The sequence below is a fragment of the Cavia porcellus genome, unplaced genomic scaffold (assembly GCF_034190915.1).
Source record: "Cavia porcellus strain 051 isolate PalLab524CR breed Dunkin Hartley unplaced genomic scaffold, mCavPor4.1 scaffold_30, whole genome shotgun sequence".
NCBI lineage: Eukaryota > Metazoa > Chordata > Mammalia > Rodentia > Caviidae > Cavia > Cavia porcellus.
Genome location: NW_026947513.1, coordinates 27,660,747 through 27,688,421, shown reverse-complemented (window position 1 = coordinate 27,688,421; position 27,675 = coordinate 27,660,747). Strand labels below are relative to the sequence as shown.

Here is a 27,675-nt window from a genome sequence, read left to right as displayed (position 1 = left end):
AGATCAGATGAAACAGAACAGTAACACCAAACACACAACACACAAACTTCTGTCTTTTTACTAACCCAACACGACAGCTAGAGATGGAGAAATTCAATTTATACTGGTTGAGGGTCAGCTGCCTTGTCATCTCATGGAGGGTAGGCAGTTTGGTAGCTCAAAGTCACAAAAATAATGTGATTCCAATGGTTAAATTTTAAAATCAGCCATAAATTATAATCTGCTTACCCTAATAAATGTAGCAACATAAAATATATAAATAAATATTTATTTAAAATTATATAAAGCTATCTGGTTCAAAAGAAAGAAAGACAGAAAGAAACAGCTTACAAATATAACAAGATTTATAAAATTTTAAATTCCTTATTCTTTTATTATAGCAGAGTAATTTCTCGCCCCCATTTACTGATTTTTAAAAACCCCTTTTGCCTTGGTTTTTTTTTTTTTTTTTTTTTGTCTTTTTCCTTTTTATTGGTACCGGGGATCAAACTCACAACTGCCTGCTTGCAAGGCAGGCGCTTATGCCGCTGAGCGAAATCTCCAGCCCCCATTTTGCCTTGTTTTTGATACCACAATTTGTGATAACTCTCACTTACTTACCTATCTAGGTTTTTTGGGTAGTGTTAGGAAAGGAGCACTCTACCACTAGCAAGCACTCTACCCCCTGAGCTACACTCACAGCCCGCTGATCTGTTTTTAATCTGCCTTCCACTCATGGCCAAAGAAGCACAATACTAAAAAAATCTAAGTCTCAAAACTTCAAGGTATAGTATTTATGAGGCAAAATGTTTCAATTCATATATACTTTGTATAATGATCAAGACAGGGTAATTAGCATATCCTTTACTTATCATTTCTTTCTGTCACAGTGTTAAAAAGGACCTTTCTAGTATTTCAAAATACACAGTACATTATTATCAACCACAGTCACTCACTGTGCAACACAACTCCAGGACTTACTCTTCCTATCCTTGTAACTTTGTGCCCAGTAGCAAATCTCATTTTCCTCCTCTCCCTAATAGTGATCTCCACTTACTACTATTAGTTTATACTCTACTTATATGGGGTTAACATTTGGAGAAGCCAAAAGTTGTTTTGTTTGTTTGTTTGATTGTTTGTGAAAGGGTCTCACTATGCAGTTAAGTTCTGAACTCACTATATAATCCAGGCTGGTCTTAGATTCATAGCAATCCTCCCGCATGAGCTTTCCCAGTGCACAGATTACTGGCATGTGCCATGAGAAGCCACATATCAAATGAGATCATACAGCACTGCATTTGTTCCTGTCTGGTTCACTATGCTTTACTTAACATCCTCCATGTCTAATAACACTGTCACAAATGATAGCATTTCACACTACCTCTGAGCCCCTTGGTAACTAGCAATTGAACTGAGGACATTTCCACTAAGCTACATTCCTAGTTTTTTTACTTTTTTGAGACAGGATTTTGCTAAATCGCTAAGTTTCCCAGATTGTGATCTTCCTGCCTCAGCCTCCTTAGCTGGATTTCACTTTTTTAAATGACCAAACAGTATTTCACTGTATAGATATGCCACATTAAAAAACCATTTATCCATTGTTGGACATCTAGGCTGATGTCAAACCTCAGCTATTGTATAGTGCTACAATATAAAAAGGGAGTACAATTTCGTTTAGATATAAACCCAGTAGTGGGGATGGACCCCAAAAGTATTTTAGTATTTTTAAACTATTTATCTCTATTTTTTTTTTTTTGTCTTTTTTTTTTTCGTTTTTATCGGTACCAGGGATCGAACTCATGACTGTCTGCTTGCAAGGCAGGCGATTATGCCGCTGAGCTAAATCCCCAGCCCCTATCTCTATTTTTTCTATGTGACAGGTATGTACTTTTGGTTTTAATCATCAATTTTAGACTTTTATATTTCATTAGTTTTCTTACAAATTAAACAAGACCTAACCTTTTTGTCCTTTCTTACTGTCAATATAACTATACTACAATTATTAGCTAAAACTGATCAGTTTATGTTAGATCTATGAAAACACTGTTTCCTGTAGAGACAAAATCTTACTGTAATTATATTTCTTTTGGGGAGATAAACTAGATAATAAGGATCTTGTTCTATAAAAACCCAATAAGTCATCTGCTTTTCTATTGAAAGAATCTGTTTTTCTGACCATGGCACCAGAAGGTATCCGTATTGAAGGCCTATGGTCAACTTCTAATATTTAACAAATAAACATTCACACATCCTACGTTTCTATTTGACTATTCCTTCTTTCAGCTTCTGTTATCTAAACCTAATTCTTTACCCTCAATCCATCTAATCATTGCTAAAACACTTAAAATAGTGGATTTGTCAAAATATCTATTACAGTACTTTTGTAACCATATGGGCATGGTGGTGCACTCATGTAATCCCAGTACTTGAGAGGCTGAGGTAGCAGGATTGCCTCAAATTCTAGGCAAGCCTGGGCTACACAGTAAATTCAAGGCTGGCCTGAATTGCATAGAGACCCTGTCTCAAAAACAAACAATAACTCTGTATCAGTCTATTCAGTAAGACTGTTTTCTTACAATTCTACTTCCTTCTACCTCTCATACACCAATCTCTTGGAACCAATATTGTATAGCTTTAGTGTCTCATTTTCTTAAACTTTTTTAACAGCTGAGTCTTACAAAACCTCCAACTTTATATAAACATTTCAAACATATCTGCTAACATTAACTTGTGTTTTAATTTCAATCCGCTTTCAATGCAAAAGTATTCCCACTTCATTTCATACATAAATGAACTCAAAAATTCATTACTCTGGGAAAAAACATTAACACACGAATGCCTGACATTTGGTTCATTTTAAAGCACTTATTGGTTCAACTGACATTAAATTAAAACAGTGATCCTTAGTTTAAGGTTGGTTTAAAAAAATAAATTATGTACTCCTTTTAAAAGAGCAATCCAATACATACCTCTGTAGAAAATGTTTCTCCTGCATTCATCCACATACCAGAGAATAAATCCACATTATCTAAAAAGACTAACATGTGCCTTATAGACATCACTGAACCAGTATGCCAAGAGGCATGAGATTCAACTATACCATTTGCTGAAATTTCAAACTTAATAAGAGGCTGTAGTTACCTCTTTTTGTAGATGGAGTTTGAAGCAACTGTTTGGCTTTGAGGGAAGTACGAGGCAAATTTTTCAGCCTTTGCGAAGCTGTTGAAAAATAAGGAACTGTAATATTTGCCTGGAAGTACAAGATAAAGGCTATAGCTTCTGTATACTTGAATATTGTAATGCAACTTTAAAATTTATCAAGAAACAGACCCCATAAACTGAAAATGTTAGAATTCTAGAAGCAGAAGAATTTTAAGGTGATGCTTAGTGCATTCCATTGGAAAAGAAGGGAAATGGAAATCTTAGTGTACAGTGCATACTTTTAAGAACTCATTTCTTTGAAGATGAAAACATCTCCAATATGTCAACTGGTAGAAATATCAAAGAGAAAACAAACCACCAGCAAACATGCTACAGGATGCAAAGAATATAATACAAAGACATGACAAACACAAGCACGCTGTACAGAATAAAATAAATGCAGTACTGTTCAATGCAAAAAAGCGCATTTTGGCAAAGCAGTTATTGTTAGATGAACTGCCCTAAAATGAAACAGTAATATCCATACTCAAAAAGGAGAAGAAAACTCAGAACTAGGCAAGTCTCTAGAAGTAGCAATCTATTGGCTTTAATATGTTCAATATCATTCTGTTGTAGAATCCAACTATTCCTTGCCTCGGAGTTTGGGTAGCTCCACATCTGGACTGTGCACATATGTGCGCGCACACACAGAGCGAGGTGTGTGTACATGTCTGTGTGCATGTTATAGTATGGAATGAGGGGGTTCAGGTGAGTAGAGCATTTGCCTTTCACTGTGATCAATGAGGAATGCTGAACTTTCTTCCAAACTTCTAATCTACTGACTACACTGAAACTTCAAAACTGGTGTGTAAGATACAGCCCAGGGCTGCCTGAAGGTATAGTGATTCCAATTACTTCAATTTATGTTATTACAGTTCCAAATACCAGAGTCCCACACAGACCAATGTCGTCACTTATTAAAGTGACACTAAAATGTCATTCCATTGACTGAAGAGTTAAGACTTTATACACTTCTAGGACTTATGTACAACAAATAGTGCATAATCATTGGGATAATAAGGAGAAATTTGATTTATCATCAGAAAGAACAGAGAATAATGGCTGTTTCCTCTGTTTCTTAATTCTAGAAAAGCTGAAAAACTTGTTTTCTCACAGCTAATAAACTTTTTAACAGAAATGTATTTGATTTCCAATTTTACAGCACTCAACATTATGTATAATGTTTGATACCAACTCAAATACTGTCAAGTAAACTACAAAAAACTTCTGTGTCTTATATCTATCTCATAAAATTATAGGATACGATTATTGGTATTTTCTTCTACGTATTTTTTCACCATTTCATTCATCTTTCCTTCTACCTGCCCATTCAGCCATCCTTGCTTTCATTTATTTAATTATCTGAGTATGTGCTAAATTCCAGGTAGTTTGGGGGACAACGGTTTTAGCAGCCAACTAAGTAGACACAGTCCTTATTCTTATTTCCTAACACTCTAGGAAAGTAGAGACAGACATAAAGTAGGAAAACGTGTGGTCTTCCAGGTAGTAACAGCTATTAAGGATAAAAATTAAGTAGGAAACAGGAATAGGAAATGGAAGATTTAAGTTGCATTTGTACGTAGAGTGGTGAGGAAAGATTTCCCTAGATGACATTTGCACCTGTGTGCAAACGAAGGAAAAGTGGGAGTGAGCCATGTAGACATCGAGCAAGCATTCTAGATTGAGGAAAAGCAATTGGAAAGAGTACTGAGATTGGAGTATGCCTAGTATGTCTGAAGAACAGAAAGGAGGCTTAGTTACAGTTGAAGGTGAAAGGAAACCAACTCAATATATATGCTCACAAGCTACAATTTCTATTAGCCAATACAAAAATTTAATGAAGGCTTAGTGGAAACATCTTACTTGCATACCAACTCCAACAGACTATTATCCCTCAAGTTTCATGGTGATATCATCACCATGGCATCCACAGACAAATGAAAAATGTCCACCAGGAATTAAAAAAACCCAGTACACACAGAATCAGGGAAGTTGGCCTAACAGATATAGAATGAAATGAATATTTGCATAAAACATCACATAAACAAGAGCAAAATTTTTCTCAGAATTATCATTCTTCAATTAGTTTATTGAAGTAAAAATCATTTTGTTAAATAACAAAGTATACCTAAGTGAAACTCTCCAAAGCTTTTTAAGCTAATAGAATTTAATGTGCTTGCTGTTTGAAAATGTTTGCAGTTTAAAATTTGCCTCATTTTGGCTTTGAGTATTTATGTAATTTCAAACTAGCAAGACCACTGTGAATGTCAAAGATACTACAGAAAAACAATTATTCTCTGATGATGCTACTATTATTTAGGTTGAAGTCTTCCTCCATAAACCAGCCCCTCCAAAAACCTGTATTTCTGGCAAACATAAAACAGCACTTTCCAAATCATCCTAGCTTAAAATCTTATTTTAAATTCTACTTATTCACCTTTTGCAGTTTCATACACTTCTCCCTTTATTTACAATCCCACTGTCTCCTAAAAACTGCAGGCCATTGCCACCCTGCTTTGATTAGAGTACTATTCTTTAAGAGATCCCTATATATGAGATCCTTCCATTGTGCCCATGCACCTCACAGGAAGGCTGGTGAAAGTGCTGACTCTACCAAGTGCAAAAAATAAGCCGGTCTTTAGAAAATTTAGAAACAATGTAAAACCAGCTCCTTCTCTAGTCTATTATAATGTTCCAGTAACAGTAAAGGTCACAGGAAAAAAACACTTCTAAAAGTTTACTGGTCTGCTATAACAATAGTTATAGTTACTACTGAGTTTTAACAGCATTACACAAGCTTTAAAGCTAGTACATTTTATTATCTGTCCCTTAATAAACACTATTTCATATGAAAATGAAGAGAATGCTCAGTAAAAGACTAGGTTCAGATGCATATTTCTTTTAAGTGTGACACTCACAATGGTTTGAAATAACACAAGATTACTGTAGCAGATTGTGCCTCCCATGCTATGGTATGTATTAGTTAAGTTTAGACTTATTAGAAATAAGCAATGATGGTACAACAATTGTAAAGTCAATGAAAAAGAACATGAGTTATCTTATTTCTGTCATTATTTGTAACTCTGAGCTTGAATTTGATGCTCAAGATAATAGCTTGGACAATATATCAAATTTTAGAGTTTACTGTAAAAAACAGGATTCTTTACATCTTGCAATTTATTGTTCTGTTAAAGTTTTTCCATATTTGCATATCAGTTGCTTTATGAGGAAAAAAACCTTTCAAAATTATAAAGATGATGTTCTTTCATCAAATATGACTGAAGATAGACTGATAAATCTGACTAGTGGTTGAACCTCAGTATTAAAAGAAAGTAAATTTTGAATTCTGACAATTTTTCAGAAGCTAAAGTGATTTCATTACAGTAGATCAATATGTAAAAAATATTGTTCCTTACTTACAAAAAGTTCAATGTAAATTTAATATCCCATCATCATTATTCTTTTTGTACTGCAGAAATTTTTTTTTTTTTTTTTTTTTTTTACTTACAGTTAAAAACACAAAACTCAGCAGAAATATTTTCCATGTTGGGCTTTTTTTCCTGGCCTACTACTTTACACATTTCATTATTATTATTATTGAACACAGTTTTGTCATAGAGAAGAGATGTTAAAATAATCTCCAGGTGCTAACTACAAAAGTATAGCCTGTTATTAATGAGTGTTAACTGCTAGGTAGATAGCCCTGGTTTTCCTACCCATGATATTTTGTTTAAAACCTTTTATTGCTTACAAATTCTCATGCAGTCATCCTTTGATACTGTGTCACTTGCCACTAATTTTCTCAGTGTGACCAAATCATATATCTTCCACTTATTTTTTGAAAAAACCACATATAATTTTATCATTCTTTACGACTGCCCCCCTTTTGGCTCTTCACTACTTGCCAAGATTATGCAATAACCATTTAAGTGGTTCTAATGTCTCTTCATTTTAGTTCACTCTCCATATTACTATCAGAATAAATCTACGACAGAACCTTGATTAAAAGCCCATCATGGCTCCTAATACCCCGAGGCTGAAATTCAAATTCCTTAGTATGCTCTATCTGTTCATTTATTCCCTTCTCATTCCCGTATCATTGCTTCCTGTATCACTGTCTCTCATCACATTTTGCACTGCACTTCAGTCACAGGCTGCCTCTCCAGACTTCCTAATTGGTGCCCCTGTTGGGATTATCTATACATTCTTTCCTCATTTGTCAATGAACATAAGCTCCTCCTACGCTGGCTGAGGTATCTTCTAACATCTTTGCTGGAAATCCTTCACACTGTTGAGTAAAGAATAATCCTGTAATCCTAAAGAAATTCTTGCCTATTGGAAACCACAACCTGTCTTATATTCATATTAGCAAGGCTGGAGTGGTATCACACCCACACCCAAACACATATCTACCAAATAAGGGACACATAAGTGACTAATCATTGTACAAAATCTAGAGATCTAAACCAAGCATTCAAGGTCTTTCAAAGTCAAGTCCCAAATAAGTGGTTCTCAAACTTGGGTATGTCCCCCAAACAACTGAGATACTTCTGAAAAACGAGATTCTAGGTCTCTACCCCAGGTCTAGTCAATCCAAATGTTCAGGAGTAAAAACCAAAAACAATTATAAAATCTCCTTATAATTACATTACTGACCCACCATCACTGTGCAACATATTCTTTAACTGATATTCTATAACTCAGTCTGCTATACAGTTAGTATATGTAGTATGATTTCAATCAATACTTCACAATCATGTAAAATTCATGTGTAATTTCTTAGTGTCTCCTTCCTTGTGGACCTGGCTATGCATAAGCTGAAGACTGCAACAGTTACTTGCCCCCTTCGGTGTGAGATCTACAGTAGAATACTGCGCCTATGAAATTTTTCTCTGGGCTATTTAAGGTTTAATCTCAAACCAAGTTTCAAAAAAAGTCCATGAATGTTTCTCAAGAGGCCTACTCATTTGTAATTAATTCATTATGATTTAATCCAAACAATGATGGATAGGAATCAGGAGTTTCAGGGAGTTTTGGGAAGAAGGAGTAATTTGGCCTTGATTATGCCACTTTTCTACTTATATGACTTATAATTCATATGATTTGTATGGGTCTTTGCTACTTTTTTTTTGGTCTTTTTTGAGATGGGGTCTCGCTATGTAGTTCAGGCTGGCCTTGAGCTCACTTTCCCAGGCTGGTCTTGAACTTGCAATGATCCTCCTACCTCAGCCTCCCAAGTGCTGGGATTATAGGCATGAGCCACCACACCTGGCTCTTTGCTACTTTTTGATAAAATAAATGAATATTTATAAGGTTCAAGTGAGAAAATACATGTGGAAGTACTTTTAAGAATATTAAAATACTAACCGAAATTTAGGTATTTTTAAAAATCAGTCAATTGTCTTGTTTTCTCTTCCTTTACTTTATTTATGGGTCAATAAGTCCATGTTTTTCTGAAAACTAAAACTTTCTATTAAGTCTGTGGTCAAGCAGTCTTAGCAAGCTATGAGTCTTTTGAAGCACTCTTAAATTCTTTCTCTTAAACAACAAAAAACCTGAGAACATGACCTGGAACCATGACTTCTACAATCCTCTGGTTTCTCTTTGTCTTTTTGAAACAAAGCTTCACTATGTAATTCAGGTTGGCCTTGAACTCATTCTGTAGCCTCAAACTCGCAACTGTTCTGCCTCAGTCTCTTGAGAGCTGGGATTCCAAGTATGTGCCACCAATTGCTCTGGTTTTCTTAAGCTTTTTAAGTTACATTTTCTAAATATAAAATTTGAAAATCGAAAATACAAGTTGAAAATATATTAGAATTCTCATAATACTCATAACTGAAAGCCAGCATCCACAATAATGCAGCCACGGCAAGTAAGCATATAAAAATAGTGAATGGCATAGTAACAAAGCAAAAGAAGTGGTCCTGAAGGTGGAAATAAGCAAATTTGCAAAGTTAGCTTCATGCACACCAGCAAGAAAGAACCAAAGCTTCACCACTTATAGTTGGAAAAATAAATACTTAAAAGGAAACAAGATGCAACATCTATTATACTAATAACCAAAGTTTACATAAAAAATACAAAACACCAATCCTCTGTATAAATGGATGAAACTTGCTACATTGCACATAATTACATATCATTTTTAAAAGGTTAATGTGACAACAATGTATGTACTAATTAAAAGAGCATATACTTTTATGTATCAGATTTATGAACAATTTCAAGAAAAACGTTTTTTGTTTGATATGTTGACTTTAAACAAAAATTTCAGTATTTTCATAAACTGAAGTTCTAAGCTTGATAATATTTCAGATTTTCTACTTTCTAGATTTTTGAACGTTATATAGTTCTATATTAGAAAAAATATTTTATTTTTGATATTTTAAACTATAAATAAATCTATAAAGCTACAAATATAAAAATAAGCAAGTATATATAATTGAAAAGGATGGTACATTAACTTTTCTATGTATCATTCAATTATTCTATACAACTTTATGAATCTGTATATGGTTTTCCACAAAAAAGTAAATTCAAGATTAGAATATCATATTTTCCATATATACTTTAATTATCAACTTCTAGGGTAAAAGAGAAAATTCACCTACATAAACATTTGTTTAGAAAATCAGTAGGTGATTATACATGACAATTTTACCTCTAGAGAAAGCAAGTAATTATTATAAACTTGAATATATAACTAAAATGTTTTTCTATTAACATCTTCTCTGAGGTGACCAATTTTTCACTTGTCTTCTCCCTTCATCAAGAATTATTCTCCACTGCCATAAGCTTCAGATGCTAAAATAGTTCCAATAAAGAGCACGTATAAAGGGGTGAGAGAACCACCCTGAAAAGACTGGTGCTGACAGTAATGGAATGAGGCCAACAGCATACAGATCTGGCTGATTTTATCAATGACAATATACTCTTGGAAGCAAACTACAACCTTGCTTCACCATCTGTACAGATGACATAAAATTATGGCTTATACATACGTTTTATTAATCTTCGTGATTCAAGAATTCTTTTACTATTGATTTAAACATTGGGGGTCTTTTGTATCACCTGAGCATATTGGGGAGAAAACACTCAAGAATAGAACTCAAATACCAAATTAATGTTAACTCGTTTTTTTTTTTTTTTTTTGTCTTTTTCATTTTTACCGGTACCAGGGATCGAACTCACGACCGCCTGCTTGCAAGGCAGGTGCTTATGCCGCTGAGCTAAATCCCCAGCCCCAACTCGTTTGTTTTTTTAATGGGCATTGAATTTAGGGCCTTCACACTATGCTACAGCCTTATAACCCTTTTAGCTCTGCTAAACTGATAAGTTGCCCAGACTGGCCTCAAACTCATGATCCTGTTTGAGCCTTTAAATCTAAAGGTAAAAACCTACCACTCACCACCTCAGCGATAAAAGTTAAAATTCTATCCTTAATTTCACTTTTAAAATTTTTTGAATTCATATATCCTATACTTTCTTTGAGTAATATAATGAGTATGATATTCTTGATTATTGTTTGCAATATCAATTCCGTAATACATGACATCCTAAGTTTACAATTTGGTAGAAAAACATGTGTTATATATTTAGCAGAATTAATGAGATAGATAAACCTCTAGGTAATTTTCCATAGTGCTTTAAAACTTATAGTTTTAAATCTCAGGAAATACAGAAAGTATATATCTAGGTAATTTTTATGTATCTTTGTACTAAATCACGGATGCAACAAATCTCTATAGATCAGCTCAGACTCTCAAGTTGGATCACCAAGCCTTCAAACCTAATTGCCACTTCTAAGATGTATGTATAACTATAGATATTAACTAGTCAAAGCCTCTAACTTTCAAAACATGTTAGTAATTGTACCTCCATCATAAATTTGTTCTGATTAAATAACACTACATATATAAATACATATAATGTAAATTTCTGTAATACAATTATATAAAATGGTAAATGAGGCAGATTTGTCACCACACTACAGAAGTTACTTAGATTCAAGTATAGCTCTGGATAGCGTTTTTTTTTTTTTTGGTGATACTAGGAATGAAACCCAGAGCCTCACAAATATGTGGAATGTACTCTGCCTCTGTTATTCATGCTTTTCAACCCTAGCCTGTTGATTTTTGAGCCACTAAGTGACAGTAGCTTAATAAAAAGTAATGAAGCCAGCTTAATAATAGAGCCAAGGAAGACTCCAGAGGAATTAAAAAATTAGATTATTTTCAAAATTTTATTACTCAATAAATGATTTATAAATAAACACACCAGTCAATAACCTCCGATTTATCATTTCTTTATAGTCTTGAAGACAAGAAGGAACACATTACATTTACCATTCAACCACTGATGGCAATATGCCACAAGGATCTGAGCGAGCGTGCACGCCTCGTACCTGATAACCCAAGTACAGGACTCACGTGACCTGAGAGACACAAGAGATGTGTACTCAGCATTGATACAATCACAGAAGTAACTAATTATGTATTCAAAATTGATTCTATTACATACTCATGTTTCTTAGTTAACAAGTAAAAATTTTTTGAAATGTTCAATTTTAAATCACTTTGCAGCATACATAATGTATATACTTTATAGTTTCTTTTTTGCTTAATTTGGCCAGTTTGTCTTACAACTTTGTACTACATAATTTTCTCTTATCTCTGTTTATATTGTATATAACTCCTGAATTCACTAGTATCATCCCTTCTTTCCATTGTTACCTTAAGCTCACTTTTTAAAAAATGAAGTCCTGCATTTCCTATATTTATTTTATTCCTCAAGGACAACATGTCTTACGTGTTCTGGTGCTTTTACTAATGCATATGTTGTGCTCTAATTAAATAATTTTTTTTTTCTGGGTACTGGGAAACAAACTTACGACGTCCCACTTGCCAGGTAGGGCTTTATGCCGCTAAATTGTCTCTGGCCCTAAATAATCGTTTATTTAACATACTACTTGTTATTAAATAACTCAAAGAGTTGTTAAAAATAACAGTTGAAAAAAGTACTACTTCCATTTAGAAAGACTTGTCACATTCATGAATCAGCATCCATCTAATCATCAAATATAAAAATTAAAATCTACATGTGTTTTCATTTTTTGTTTTTGAGACAGGGTCTCACTATATATCCTAGACTGGCCTTGAACTCACTATGTAGTCCAGGCTGGCCTCTAACTCACAGCAATCTCCCTGCCTCAGCCTTCTGAATGCTTGGATTATGGGCGTGTGCCACCATGCCCAGATCTACATGTATTTTTAAAAATATTTCCAAATCCATTTTCTCTATTTGGGTTTAAACTTTAAATATTTATTTTCAAAGCATAATTTAAATATAGAAATACTTCAACTGTTTTTAATTTTTTTTAGTACCAGGAATTGAGCTCAGGACCTTGTACTTGCCAGGCAGGTGCTGTGTTCCTGAGATATATCCCTGGCCCAATACTGATCAACTCTTAAAGAATGATTGTTTCTGGCAATTTATCTCAAATTTTCATCTTTAAAAAGTTACATAAATATGAATTAATCTGCCACTGTGATTAAGACGTATTTTTCTAACAGTCATAGAAATAAATGAAGTCCCTAAATTTTCTGACGATACAGAAATAAAGTAACGTTATCTAAGTCCTCATAATATATTTTTGTTTTATAATGAAAAGCTACAAAAATTCAATTCTGGTACAGAATACAAGTTTAACCAGTGAATTGCTGATTTTTATATAATGTGCTCTAAAACATACAATTACAAGCTTTATATTTTTGTAGGGTTGCTTGGGATTGAACCCAGGTCTCATACATGCTTCATAAGCATTCTACCACTGAGCTATATCCTCCGCTCTAGATATTTTAAAAGAAAATGGGATCTATATTTGGATAGCATTGTGGCTACTATTTCCACTTTTAATTTTTATAAGTGAAGGCTAAATCTATCTTTTTAAAAAAAGACCTAGCATATTTTAAAAATCTACGCAGACCGAAGTTTCATACACTTGAACCTAATGATAGAACTGGATATATTTGTAGGGATAAATTTAATTTTGAATACAGTATGATAACCTTATTACAAGAGTTTAACACAATTGTTGAGGTAGAAGTAATTATCTGTAATTTTCATTTGCTGTTAATTGATACCTCCAGTTAAGAAAGATACTTACTGGCTGAAGCCTGAGATTGCATGCGAGGTATTCCTCCATTTGGCACTTGAAAATTTGAATCACTTCTGCTGCTTTTCACAGAGTCAACTTGTGTATTAGATGTTCGGGACAGGTTTGGAAGACTGCGTCTAAGTTTTTCTACAACAATAGAATTTTAATTTTAAAAAAGCCATTCTTTCAGAAGAGAAAATAAAAATATCAATTAGAATTCAAAAACAAAATTAAACATTCTACATATTATACAAGAGAAAAACACGAAGTACTTTTTAAAAAAATTAACCCAGTTTATTGATAGAAAACCCTTAAGACAACTACAAACTATATTATTTAAATATAAAATTTGCTCCATGAGTAAATTAAAGCAAAATTAACCTAACCAAGTAAAGTTAAATTTACTTCTTCCTTTTGCACTGATAAATTATTAATAAAACGGTAAACTTGATTATTTACTTATCTGATATATAAAACCCTGCCAAAACTGTTCCTTTCACACTGAATTATGAAGGCTAATTTTTTCCAAAAATATTCTGGCTATAAAATCTGCTATGTTTTACCTTCATTTTTAACATTGCTAGTCTGTAAATCTGTGGGATGACCTTGAAGGGAAAGGCGAGGCTGCTGTAAGCGGCTAATCATGGGCTGTGGGGATACTCTACTATATTCTATTCCCCGAGCTGGAGACCGTGAACGAGGTGAATTTCTGGGTGACTGCTTAGGTGATGGTCGAGGTGAATTGCGTGGTGATGGTGAAAACCTGTTAACAGCAGGGTATACTGCATGATGCATAGTGTCATCTTCATCATCTAAACTTTGTGCATCAAGTTCCTGGTCACTAAATGTACCCCGTCTTGTCGAATTGCAAGATGAACCAGAACTGCGCCGAGAGGTGGTGGCTGCATATTCTTGCCGAAGACCTGGCAACAATGAGTGTGTTATTTTATTTCTTAATATTTTTAAACATAAATATTTTAAAAATTTAAGAGTAAAGACTACCAACTGAGAATTTCAAGTAAGATATAAAGCATAAAAGAAAACTCTGCTTCTACTTTTAAATACTCTCCCACATGAGGATGCATACATCAAATCTGAAGGTTATTTTATTTTATTTTATTTTTGGTGCCAGAAATTGAACTCACAACCTTGTACATGCCATGCAGAAACTTGTGCTGCTTAGCTAAATCTCTGGTCCCTGAAGGTTATTTTAAAACTAAACAAAAATCAGTAAACTTTTATACAATCTCAAGGTTTTCTCAAATGTGAAATCAGATCTGAGATTAACATTAAAAGTATAGAATATATCAGTAAGCAAATAAATTCCTTGGATACTTAAGCTTTGGATTAAAAATATAACAACATACCAGAATCTAGGTAATATTTTGAGCACTCCTGCTAACTACTGACAATCCAGGAATATGGATGTTATAGTGATATTCAAGCCTTTAAGTCATATATTTATACATAGAAAGTGCTATCTAACAAGGCTTCATAAACTAGATTAGAATTACCCTTGGGTATCTTTAAGAGTATCAACTCCTGGGAGATGCAGTTCACTGGTAGAGTACATGCCTGGTGTGCATGTGGGCTTCAATTCAATCTCAGCCTTTTAAACATATAAAACAATCACTAATAACTCCTGGGTCCATTTAGCCTTTCAGTCAGGTTTAGGAACCACAGTAGTAACTCAGAGTTACTTAGTGTTTAGTTATAGCAAATATGACACTAATGGCATCTAATAAAAGACAACAGGCCTGTAAAACATCATTGTTCCAGAAAAGAAAATCCAGATCCCAATGTAGGCTCTCCACATACAAGGAGACCAGAATAAGCAAGCTACAACCCCTACTCAAGTTTTGCATTTATTTAAAACATGAGGGAGCTTGACCAGGCTAGACCCTAAATATATAATTCTATATTTCTAATTGTTGCAGAAGCCCTAGAAGAATTATGCTATAAAAAACAAAACCATCTCTGAAAATCATTTCCCATCTGTCCAGTGGATCATGTGTGTCATGTTCAAGGAAGGATCCCATATATTTTTGGCACCATCCTTTTTCTCTCTTTTTTCTTTTCTTTTCTTTACCTCCCCTTCTATCCATCTATCCATCCATCCATCCATTTATTTATTTATTTGCACCAAGAATCAAATTCAGGACCTCCCTCATGCTTGCCAGGCAGGCTTTGTGCCACTAAGCCATATTCCCACCCACTACCTTTCTTTTCATTCAACCAAGAAATAAATATTCATGCAAGTAGATGGCTTAGGAAGGTCACTAAACTACAGTGAGGCCAAAATTTCTAACATTTACCAAAACACAAGATGGAAGTTAAAGTAAATAGTTGTTTGAACTTTAACAAAATCATAGGCTCTAAAAAGTTAAGAGTTCAAAGAAGAAATGAGTGAATTTATTCTATGGCAAAGACTTAACATTCTTTTTTATGTCTCCCTTTCACAACCACGAATAATAGCTGAAAACAGAACACAATCAATCAAGTTCCATAAAATTACAGAAGAGAGACCATGCCAACAATTTTTTAGGTATGACAAGAAATAAAGAAAGATTAAGTCCTTCTCCCATCTGTCCAGGGGAAGCTGCCTTTAAATGGGAAATGAATCAGCAGTGTAAGTAACATGTTGCAGTTTCTTAAACATCGTAGCTTGATAAAGCCTACTGTACAAAGAAAGGACCCATTATCCACACGGACTGGAAGTTTTTCAACCAAATTTTAACAATGTTCCATTTCGCTCAGCAAATTGTCAAGACTCAAAAATGTGTATTTCAAAAGGTTAAAGGTCACTTTAAAAACATTTTGGGGGGGGTAGGAATATAGCTCAGCAGCACAGTGCGTTCCTAGCAAGCACAAGTTCTTCAATTTGATTCCCCGTAACCAAAAAGAAAAAGAAGAAGAATAAAACAAAAACTTTTTTTTCTTCACAGTACTGTATGACATCTTATAAAATACATAGGCAAAAAAAATCACCATCAGCATCTTATGTGCAAATGAAGGCAAAGTATTCATGAGTCCCCCAAAAAATTATGAAAAATTTTGTGCCTATGTATATTTTAGGGATGGCAGAAGCAATCATTTTTACTGGATTTTCAGAAATAAATGTGCCCTTAAAAGTTTCAAAAACCACGCTGCAAAGCATCGTCTCATGCTTTATTTTATGTCACAATTCTAATTTTCTCATAAGGGTCTTTTTTTATATTTGTACATTTGTAAGAGAAGTCAGATTTGTCATCAAAAAGACACAAATTGGTTTTTGAAGTATGAGACAACTCTTAAGATATATTAATTCATAATATTTAAAGAGTTTATCTGCGATATTAAAAGATTGTTTTCTGTCTTTTTGAGACAGGGTCTCGCTATGCAGTTCAGGCTGGCCTTGAGCTCACTTTGTAGCCCAGGCTAGTGTCAAACTCACCAATGATCCTCCTGCCTCTGGGATTACAGGTGTGAGCCACCACGCCAGGCCTAATTTCATGAGGAAGGCTGGGTGTGGTGGCTCCTACCTGCAATTCCAGCAAGTGGGAGGCTGAGATAGGAGGATCATGGGAATCCAAAACCAGCCTGGGCTACGAAGTTCAGGTTACAACCTACCCTTGAACTGCTTAGTGAGACCCCCATCTCAAAAAGACTAAAAAATGTCATGGGGGAAGGGTAGATGAAAAACAGAAAGACTCTTTAGGAAAGCAGTAACAAAGAGGTTAAGTAACACTGATTTACACTAAAGACAGTGTAATCATTGCACCAGTAAGTGTCAACACAAAGTAACATACAGAGTCTAGATACACCCATAGAAGCTAAACCTCTTGGGAGGCAAAACTGCCCTGTGTAAAAAGCACACTGAAAACAGTAAATGAACAAGAACATTTGACCAACCTCTGAACTGCTCATTTCAACATTTCTCCTTTCACCATATTACTCCCACAATACTTTAAGACACGTTCAATGTATATACAAATATACACAGTAGTGAAAATTTCAACCTTTAACAACTGAAACACTTACTTTCTTCTTGCATTCGGGCTAGAATCTGCACATCGGTTACATCGTTTAGCTTATAATTGGATCCAATTGAATCTTCATCTAATTCTGAAGCACTTAACTCACTATCTATAGAGGATTGAGGACTGAGAGGAGGGTTTCTGTCTGATGAACTTCTGAAGTTACCTAAAAAGAGACAAAAATCCAAACTTTAGTAAGATAAAAGTTAAATAAACATCTGTTATAATTAACTGGATAATTGATTCAGTTCATCAGTATTATGCTATGTTTATAAACTCTCCAAACTGGAGAGCTTCTCTGAAATTGGAAATTGACCTCACAAAGGAAAAACAGGTTTATAGAAACTTCTTTATATATGATGACATGAACACAGAGCACTTTTTCATTCAAGTATAATTTACTTAGGCTTGTATTTAGCAATCAAACTTTTAACATAGTGCCAGATTAGTAATCGAGATCCAAGGAGTTCTGGCTTTTAGTAGTGAAGCACAAGAGATGGAGGTAAGCCTATGATTCCAGTTACTCTGGGGCTGAGCCAAGAGGACCACAAATTTAAGGCTATGATGGGAAACTTGGCAAGACCCTGTCCCAAATTTTATTTAAAAAGGCTGATAGATGGCCAGGGACTTAGCTCAGCAGCATAAGCACCTGCCTGGCAAGTGCAAGGTCGCAAGTTTGGTCCCATTTCAAAAAAAGGTAGGGCGGGGACTGATAGAGGAGCCAGAGATACAGTTCAGCAGTACAAGCGCCTGCCTGGCAAGAACAAGGTCCTGAGTGAATTCTGGCGCCTCCTTCCAAAAAAGGCTGGTATGTATAGCTCAGTGGTACAGTGTTTGCTTACAATGCAAAAAAGTAAAGAAAATGACTAGATTTTAAAAACCACTTTATCTTTTTTTTAAATAAAAAGGCAAAACAGGTCAGAGGAATAAATAACACATATATCTAAAAGTATCGTAACTTGTTTCTAAAGAAATAATCATAAAATCCCAACAATGACACTAATACTTCTAACATAGATATATAAAACATTTGTTTTCCAGAATTTTTCACCATGAAAGTCAGCTCCAACATGAAAGGCATGTAAGGAGAGCAAGAAGAATAAAAATAATTAACATTTATATTATCAATGAAAGGACAGCATATGATAGGAAAGGTACCACAAAGTGATGCCTAAGGAATAGCTGAGTCAAATTTTTTTAAACAAATATTACAGATCATAATTTTTAATGTGATACTACTTTAGGTAAAATATGTAGTAAATAAAAACTTATATACTAAGCAGTGAGCAGGGTCAATAAAGTCATTACACTAAAGAAAGTTAGGGAGCATAGACTTAAGTAAAAAAAAACTCTAAAGGTGTTGTTTAACACCACCTTAACTTTTAAGGACGCTCTATGAATGAATGGTAATAATAGTAGCAATATAAGTAACTGAATGGGTAAGTCATAAAGAAGAGAGCTACACAGGAAGTGTCAACTGCAGAACCAGAACAGAACTTACTTTACTCAGCTTGGGGCAATCACTTACATCACCCATCCCTCTTTTGGCACATTCACATAATATACTTTTACTTACCTGCAATATCAAAGCTTGTTAAAACTCCTTTTAAAAAGTTCATAGCAACGTAGCTTTACATCTGATACACAATGTTCAATAAGGACACACTGATTAAGGATCAAGGGTGTAATACCATTTCATTAAACAGGATTGAAAGGTTCAAAATACTAAAGAAAACTGTATGGATATGACCTACTAACTTACCTTTGCACTCTGTGCGTGTGGTACACCACCTGGTGCAAAGCGACTCCTAAAGAGTATCACAGTGGTGGGAACCATAGCACATGTGCTGTGGCAGGCTGTTTGTATCGCTAAAGCTCATTCTTACCATCTCAATGCTCTATCTAGTTAAAAATTTCATACACAAAATGAATCGGAGTTATACTAGTAAGGTATTTTTTGAAGTAGGGGGTAAATTAAACACCATTTCTTAGTAATCCCACTTGTTTTCTCCTTACCTGAATTTCCAGGAAGTATAAGCTGTTTGACTATCGGAGGTCGCACTGGGGTTGAAGATGGAGAATTGAAGCCACTGCTATATGGGCTACTGGCATTTGGACTGTAAGGACTTGTGTAACTCACAGAGTTGAAAGAATTATTGTACAAATTCTGCCTCTTGAGAGCTACATTAATGAGAAAAGGAAAAATCAAGTTTAATCATTCAGGAAAAGTTAACAATATCTCAAAATTTTTTCTATGAGATGTCATTAAGTCATTATCTCAGTTTAAATATTTTGCACTACAAGGAAAAATATATGGTATTAATAATCCCAACAACATGATTTTCATTATCTTAAACTGTGCTAAACTGTGTTATACAAATAAATCAGCAGTCACTCCAAAATAATAATAATAATGATAATAATATAGGAAAAATATTCCTAAAAAACAGAGTATCTGCCATTAAATTAATCCATTTGTACCTTGCTGGAAAGTTTATTCATTAATAACTATTCTATCAATTGTGGTTGAACTTTAAAAACGAATCAAAAATAAAAACATTTTCTCAATTTTCTTTAAGCAAATTAGAAATGAAGTTTTTTTTAAAAAGCCTTTCCAAAATTTGCATATTTGAAAAGATGAAGCAATGGTAACTGTGAAAGTCAAAATAAGGGAGAACTCCTTTTTTATTTTTTTATTTTTTTTTATTTTTTTATTTTTTTTGTCTTTTTCCTTTTTATCGGTACCGGGGATCGAACTCACGACTGCCTGCTTGCAAGGCAGGTGCTTATATCGCTGAGCTAAATTCCCAGCCCCTAGAACTCCTTTTTTAAAAAGAACCCCAACTTCCCTTTTTAAAAGAGTACTAGCATATCATTAAGTACAATAGTAGAGCTAAGGTAAAAAATGAAATTATATATTAATATATTTTGACATTTCTTCTGCCCAACTTATTCTAATATCCACAGCTTAATCAATATTTACAAGCATAGGCAAAAGCAACTGCATAGAAACTTTAAAATTTGTGTTTTCCTTTCTTTCTTTCTTCCTTTTTTTTTTGAGATAGGGTTTCCATATGCAGTTCAGGCTCAATTCACAGCAATCTTCCTGCCTCAGCCTCCCAAGTGCTGTGATTCAGACATGTGCCAAAAAACACTGGATAAAATATACAGACAAACATAACGTGGTGCTTTGTGTTAAGAGGAATGCAGCCAAGTATGACCATAAAGATGCAAAGCGTTACAGAAAGTATTCATTACAACTGACAAACTGTGTAAGGATACTAGGAGGGGGACAGAAATTGCACAGCCTTAGAGGCTGAGCAGTAGTTTGTCCCTAAAACAAAGGACAGGCACACAACTGCTGTTACCTGCGTTTGTAATGCAATCACCTGCATTTTTAAGATAGAGCCTGCCTGGGAGTAAGAGGGAGTGATCTAGCACGGTGAAACACAGGATAGGGACAACACAAGAAAAGGTCACTAGAGGCCTAAAACACCATGTCTAGGAGTCCAGTATCTGTTTAGTTGCAATGATGCAGCCATCGATGACTTCTGAGGAGGAAGAGTAACGTGATCCAATCAGTTTAGGGAGAAAAAGTGTGACTATACTAGGAAGTATACAGTGACTGGAAAATTAGAAAAAGAAAAAATGCAGACAGCTAGAAAAAGTAAGAAATAAAATCAGATGGCTAAAGTTTCTGGTTTGCCTACTACCATAGTGGTTTAGAGAAGGAACACATGTTTTCTATTTAGTTTGGACCACGTGACTATATACATATTCTCCATGAGGTAAGACAGCACTTTTTTATATATTTAGTATACATTATGCAGTATGATTACAGGTATAAGCTGGGCAGACTATTCATGTTATCACTTTATTTTCAATCTCCACTGGAGCTTATCTTATACTTGGTTATCAATTCCTAACATTTCAAGCCCTTAACCCTTTTATCACCTTACTCTATGCTATATGCTTTCTGCCAGTTCTCAAACATATACATGACATAACTTAGCATTAATATGTCAAAGACTCCCCATTATTTCTATTTCCAGTCCTAAATTTCCTTTTGAACTCCAGTCCCATATACATTACTTCCCTGTGGATGTGGCAAATGTGTCCAAGAATTCACATACCAAATTCAATTTAGGATCTTTCTGCTAAAATCCAATTCTCTTGAGGGTTCCTCCTAGAATATTAACATTCATCCCTGTCTCAGAAACTGGAAACCTAGAAACCACTGTAGATACTTTCTTCGTAATTATTCATTTATTGATTGATTGTGCCCACAATTGAACTCAGGACCTTACACTTGCCAGGCAGGTGTTTGTGCCACTCAGCTATATCCCTAGCCCTTGATTCCTTTCTATTACCGTTATCTTTTCATAAAATCGAGTACCTTTCCCTCAGAAATACTACATTATTTTTTTGGTTTTCATGCATTACTGCTGGCTTGTAACTCCCTCTCCAATGTAGGCTGTAGAAACCAGAATTTCTCTTCCTTGAGGCAGGTCACAGAATCTCTAATCTTTCCCTGCCTTTCTCTATAGGAGCTGGTCATAATTCTCTGACTAAGGGTCTGACAGGTCATTCAACTCCTACTTCAGAAGCAGTGCCTTGCTAGCTTTTCCTACCTTATAAACATAGGCTATCGGCACTACATCATATTTTCTGTCCAATCATACTTGAGCATAATTGCCCATGCTTCAATCATGCCTATGTAATGAATTCTCTACAAAAACACCAAAGAAGAGCTTTAGAGAATTTCCAAGTAGCTGACCATGTGGTGCTTTCTGGAGGGTGTTAGGCCTGGAAGGCATTGGAAGGGGCTATGAGCTCTCTCTGTGCATCTCTTCATCTGTATATTTTCAATATCTTCTATCATAAACAGGTAAGCCTAAGTATATCCGTGAGTTCTGTGACCTATTCTAGCAAATTAACAGAAATCAAGAAGGCGTAATGGGAACCCATTACTGATGATGGCTGATCAGTCAGAAACAGAATGACCTGGGACTAGAGACTGGCACCTAAAGTGGAGACTGGGGCTAACTAAATCCATGGGATATGATGCTGCCTCTGGAAGATAATATCAAAACTGAACTGAGCTGAACTGAATTAGAGGGAGCCCAAGTGAGGTGTGCTGCGGAACTGAATGGTGCTAGCTGAGTGGAGAGAGAATCCCACACATTGAGACTGTTGTGGGTGACAGTGAAGGAAACTGGCTTGCTTTGTCCTACACTTCCGAACACACAGCAGCCTGGCCATCCTCATTAGTGCTTCACAAATCACCATACATCTTGACCTCTCCAACTGCACTCCATACAACTACCATGCCATCATGACCTTTCCAAAATACAAATCCAATTATGCCTTCCCACCACAACATACTCCTTTACAAAGCTTTCATATTTTCCTTATACTCTTACAATGAAGTTAAAATTTAATCAGGCCTGTCTGTGTAAGAGTCTGGCTCCCACATATCTTCCTGACCCTATGTCACAAGTCTCTTTTTTAATCCAGTCACTCTAGCTTGTCCCAGGTCTCACATACACTATGCTCTCTTCCAGTCTTCGCACATGCTGTTCTCTCTACCTGAAAAGCCCAACTTCTACTTTCTCCTACCCTAAATTTATCTGAATCATTAGGGATCAGGTCAATCCCTCTTCTGTTATAGCTCAAAGCTCAAAGCACTATACACCATTCTCTCACTTCATTCCATCAATTATAAAGCTTGCCAGGCTTAGTGGTGCATACCTCTAACCCAGCACTCACAAGCCTGAGGCTGGAGGATGGCTGCAAGTTTGAGGTCAGCTAGCTCCACAGTGATTTCAAGGCCAGCCTGAACTGCATAGTGAGACTCTCACACAACAACAAAACAATTCTAAAGATTATTTATATTAGTAAATTTCTCCTGCTAGGTGATAAACTTCAGTAGTAGAGGTACACCAGTGTTTGTTTTTCCTCATCAGATGCCCCCATCCTTTTCTCAAAGCCTAATACGTAACAACCTCTAATAAACATTAATTAAATACATGAATTACTGTATGAGATTAATTTGAATATAGATGATTCTGGGCACCACATAAGTAGATTAAGCAAGACAGAGATATGAAGCAAAAGATAGGGACGGCTTACACGGAAAAGACTGTCAGAAGGTTGATAGAGGGAATGGGAAGTTATTATTTAACACAAGTATAAAATTTCAGCACACATAGGATGAAAAGCTCTATCCAGAAGAACAATGGTGACAATTTCATAGCAAAGCGAATGTACTTAATGCCACTCAACTGTACATTTAAAAATGGTGAAAATGGGAAATTTAATGCTACATAAATTTTATTACCAACCCCCTCCCCCAACAACAACAAAATACCCACATGGGGAATGTGTTACAGCTCAGTGGACAGTACCTGACCAGTGTTCCACCTTCAGTATCATAAAACACAACACAAAACAAAAAAAAAGAAACAGCAGCAACCAAATAACAAAAAAGCAACAAAGATGAGAAGAACTGGAAGTTCCTCAAAGCGGAGAGAAAACAGTACATAAGATATGAGAGGGAAAAAAAGATAAAGCATTATATAAGAAAAGTAAAGCTGGGTGTGGTGGCGCGCTCCTGTGATCCCCGCACTTGGGAGGCTGAGGCAGGAGGACCAGTTGCAAGCAAGTTCGAGACCAGCCTGGGCAACAAAGTGAGCCCAAAGCCAGCCTGAACTGCATAGTGAAATCCTGTCTCAAAAAAGCAAAACCAAACAAAACAACAACAACAAAAACAAAAAAGGACCAGAAAAGGTTAGGAATAAGTAGTATATTATAGAGAACCTAAGCGTCGCAGGTGTAATCACTCTAGGATTCGACACCTAAGTTCCCACACAGCTTTACCTTATCAAAAAATAAACTTAAAAGACGGTATCCTTGGAAAAAGATTGCTTTAGGTCTACAAATTCAAATATATAACAGTCAAACTGTTTTTTCCCTTAAAAACGTTAATTGTATGTGTTTATGGCTGTAATGATTGTTCTCCCTACATATAGCTATACAATTTAAACATTGTTAAACAGATCTAGTACTTGATTACAACTAGTTTTGGTTCATGAGTAAATACCTCACTTACATATCCCTAAAATCTTTAATACTCTTGTCATAATGGAGCAAAAAACCACTTGCTCTTTTGAGGTATAACAGTTTTACTTTTTCTCTCAAGAACAGGTGACTGTTTTAACTCCTATTTCCTTTGGCAGTTTCAAACCAGGAGCTGGTAAACTGTAGCCTGCAGGCCAAACTTATCTCAAACAAATAAATCCAAGTCTTTACTACCTTTGTATTTCAGAAAACAGTAAGTTTTTAAAAAGACTGAAAAAAGTGACCAAAAAAGCCAGTAACATTTTTCTTACATTTCCATCACAGTAGCTACAATAAATGTAAAATATAGGCATAGATACATTCTTATCCATTTTGTGAATGCTATTAAACAAAACTGTAAGAACAGTTTGAACCTAAATTATCAAGTGAAAGACAATAATGAAATAAAAGCAAGAAATGGAACTGCAGCATTCGGAAGGCTGAGGTAAAAGGATCACTATGCATTCAAGGCCAGTCTGGGGTACATAGTCAGTTAAAGCCAACCTGAACTACAGAGTGAGACCCTGTCTCAAACTACGAAACATAATGAGGAAAGGAAATAAGTACATTTAACAACTAACTGTGAGGCAGGGAACTTGCTGGACTCTTTTCACATACACATTATTCAATTGTTAAAATAACTTTTCAAAAGGTTTATCATTTTTATGAGACAAATGAGCTCATAGAAGTTAAAAAATGTGAAAAGTCACACAATAATTATGGGCTAGAATGGGAAAATGTCTCTTTGGTCCTTCACTTGTATTTTTGACCCAATCAGTTTCCCCAAAGTGTGCTATGTTGGGTGACTTTTGGATGATGTCAAATGATTTTTATTCAATACTTTGTTTTCATTTACACTAGAAAAAAGTCACACAAAAATTTATAATTTCATGGGTATTATCCCTTAGGATGAGGCTTCAAAAAATTAGATTTTTAAAAAAGCTATTAAGCAAATGACTGAACAGCTCTCATGAGGATATGTATAAAGAGGTCTGAAAAATGCTAGCAAGCAAGGAATTGTCTTCCTAAGAATTTATCACTCAATATTTAATTTTTTGTTTTACTTTGACTAATGAAAGCAAAGAGATAAATTTGCAAGTAAAAATATAGACATACCTGACATGGTTTGATCAAGTTTGTGGATAAGAGATTTTTTAGCACATTCAACATCAGGACTTGGGTAATCCAAAACTTGCCTGCACCAAACTAATGGACTAACCGATTTCTGCATTGGTGTAAGTTTTTTCTTTGGTGATGAATACAGCCTAGAAAAAAACAAAAGGGTAATATTCATCATTAAGCATAGTTATAAACCTGGGATCTTTATGTATAAATTTAAAACGGGGCTTTTTTTTTTTAAAGCAGTGGAGCATGTTTAAACTCACCCAAATTTACTTAGTGCACAAGAAAATGATATTATTATAGTCAAAATAAACCAAATTACAAGTACTAAATAAATCCAAATGAGGGATTTTGAAAATGCATCTTACGTTTCTTAACCATTAGAAATATCTCTCTTTACAACAGTAGTATAAACTTGACTAGCTCCCTAATATAGCCCCATCACAATGTCCAGTCTCCAGGTAGAAGAACAAGCTAAATACTTAGCTCTCCACCTCTTAATTTTCCTTTCCACCAAAAAAACTAAAAAATCTGCCAAAAACAATGTCAACACTCCATAATGTTTTCTAAGTTATATGCCTGAGAAAATACTTTAAATCCTTGATAAGAATGTCAATCATTTATGAAATTATTAGTTTTAGAAATAAAGGGATAGTATTTTATAAGCCCCTAGAGAAAGTACACTAAAGGAGAAAAGTCAGCAGAAGTCTAGGAGATATGTACTTAAGTTTCCTACTTCATAGTCCCTCAGACAAGTCCAGGTGATGTCAACTGCTAATACTTATTTCAAGTGTGACTCCACATACATAGTATGAATAGTTACTTGATTTATAATCAGGGAGCTTTCAAATTAAGACAAGCTAAGGGGACTTACAGGAGAACATGGCGGATAGATAGCAGCAGCTTTGGAGGCTCTCTGAGAAACTGCACTTAAAATCCAGGAATGGTGCCGGGCAAGAAATCCTAAGCAAGGGGAGATATACTTTGCCGACTCAGGAACGAACTAAACTAAGAGAAACCAACTGGAAACGCAATCCCGGTGATATAACAGGAACAGATATGGTCTTAGCGCAGAAGCTGGACCCTGCACCACTGGAAGCTGTGATTTGAATTTCATGCAGCTGCTGCTGCGTCCCAAATGGCATGGCAAGGAGAAAGGCACGAAAGTTCTGAGAGTGGGTGAATGGCGTTGAGAGCGGGACTGGCCAGGAGCCCTGCATCGACCTGCGGTGAGTGAGCGGATCGGGGACCCTTCTATAGAGTAGGAGGCCTCAGCAAAGGACATACTGGGACTGGGCAGACTAGCCGGAACAGGTTGTTGCAGTGACTTCAGTCACATATTCCCCTCTCAAGCGGGATTGGTGGGGAGTGCCTGGCCTGTGTGACACTACTGACTAAGACCCAGTAGGCTAGCCCAAACTAGGTCCCAGCGCCTGGAGGTACACCCTAGCAGTGAAGCCTTCAGTAGGTTGACCTGAGGGGCGGGCCCAGCAGAGGCTGCCCAAGTCTCTCTCCCTAGTACACTGCAGTGGGCGGGAACACCTAGCCGGTGCAATTCAAACAAACTGTAACCGACAAAGAAAGAAACGGGGCCTCCTATATTCACTTGTATAAAAGGAACAAAAAATATGGGAAGAGTGAACAACAAGAAAGGGTCCTCGGCCCCCAATCCTGAGAAACATGCAATATCAGACACGGCACCAATAGACATAAAGCACTATCTCCAGAGCCTCATAGACGAGTTCAGGAATGAAGTTATTAACGACCTGCAGCAAGATATAAGTAGAATAGTTAGAGAAATGCTAAACACAGCCCAAGAAAAAACAGAAAGTGGAATGGAAGAACAGAAAAAAAGGGGAGAATTGTTTGATGGAGAAAATAGAGAAAACATAGAATACATGAAGCAGGTTCAAAGAGATTACCAGGAAACTAAAAACTATCAAAAACTGGCATAACAACTTGAAAGAAATTAAGGATAGATTATCTGAACTGGAGAGCAGATTTGTAATATGGGAGCATGAAATGAAAAAATTCTTAAAAATAACAAAAAAAACAAACAGCAACAATACAAAGGCTAATAAG

General features: G+C 35.4%; 1 protein-coding gene across 4 annotated transcripts in view; it reads right to left on the bottom strand.

Annotated features, from left to right (window-relative positions):
• Slain2 (SLAIN motif family member 2) overlaps positions 1-27,675 on the bottom strand; it is an 84,128-nt gene that overhangs the window by 20,016 nt on the left and 36,437 nt on the right. The window contains exons 2-8 of one of the 4 annotated variants that reach the window (XM_063240566.1): positions 25,588-25,736; positions 19,369-19,533; positions 17,357-17,518; positions 13,900-14,259; positions 13,346-13,483; positions 11,585-11,614; positions 3,121-3,198 (exon numbers count right to left, since the gene is read on the bottom strand). In XM_063240566.1, coding sequence (XP_063096636.1) covers positions 3,121-3,198; positions 11,585-11,614; positions 13,346-13,483; positions 13,900-14,259; positions 17,357-17,518; positions 19,369-19,533; positions 25,588-25,736 — 1,082 coding nt within the window. The remainder of the gene's footprint in view (positions 1-3,120; positions 3,199-11,584; positions 11,615-13,345; positions 13,484-13,899; positions 14,260-17,356; positions 17,519-19,368; positions 19,534-25,587; positions 25,737-27,675) is intronic. The other 3 variants (XM_063240567.1, XM_005008517.4, XM_063240568.1) reach the window with 3 other exon arrangements.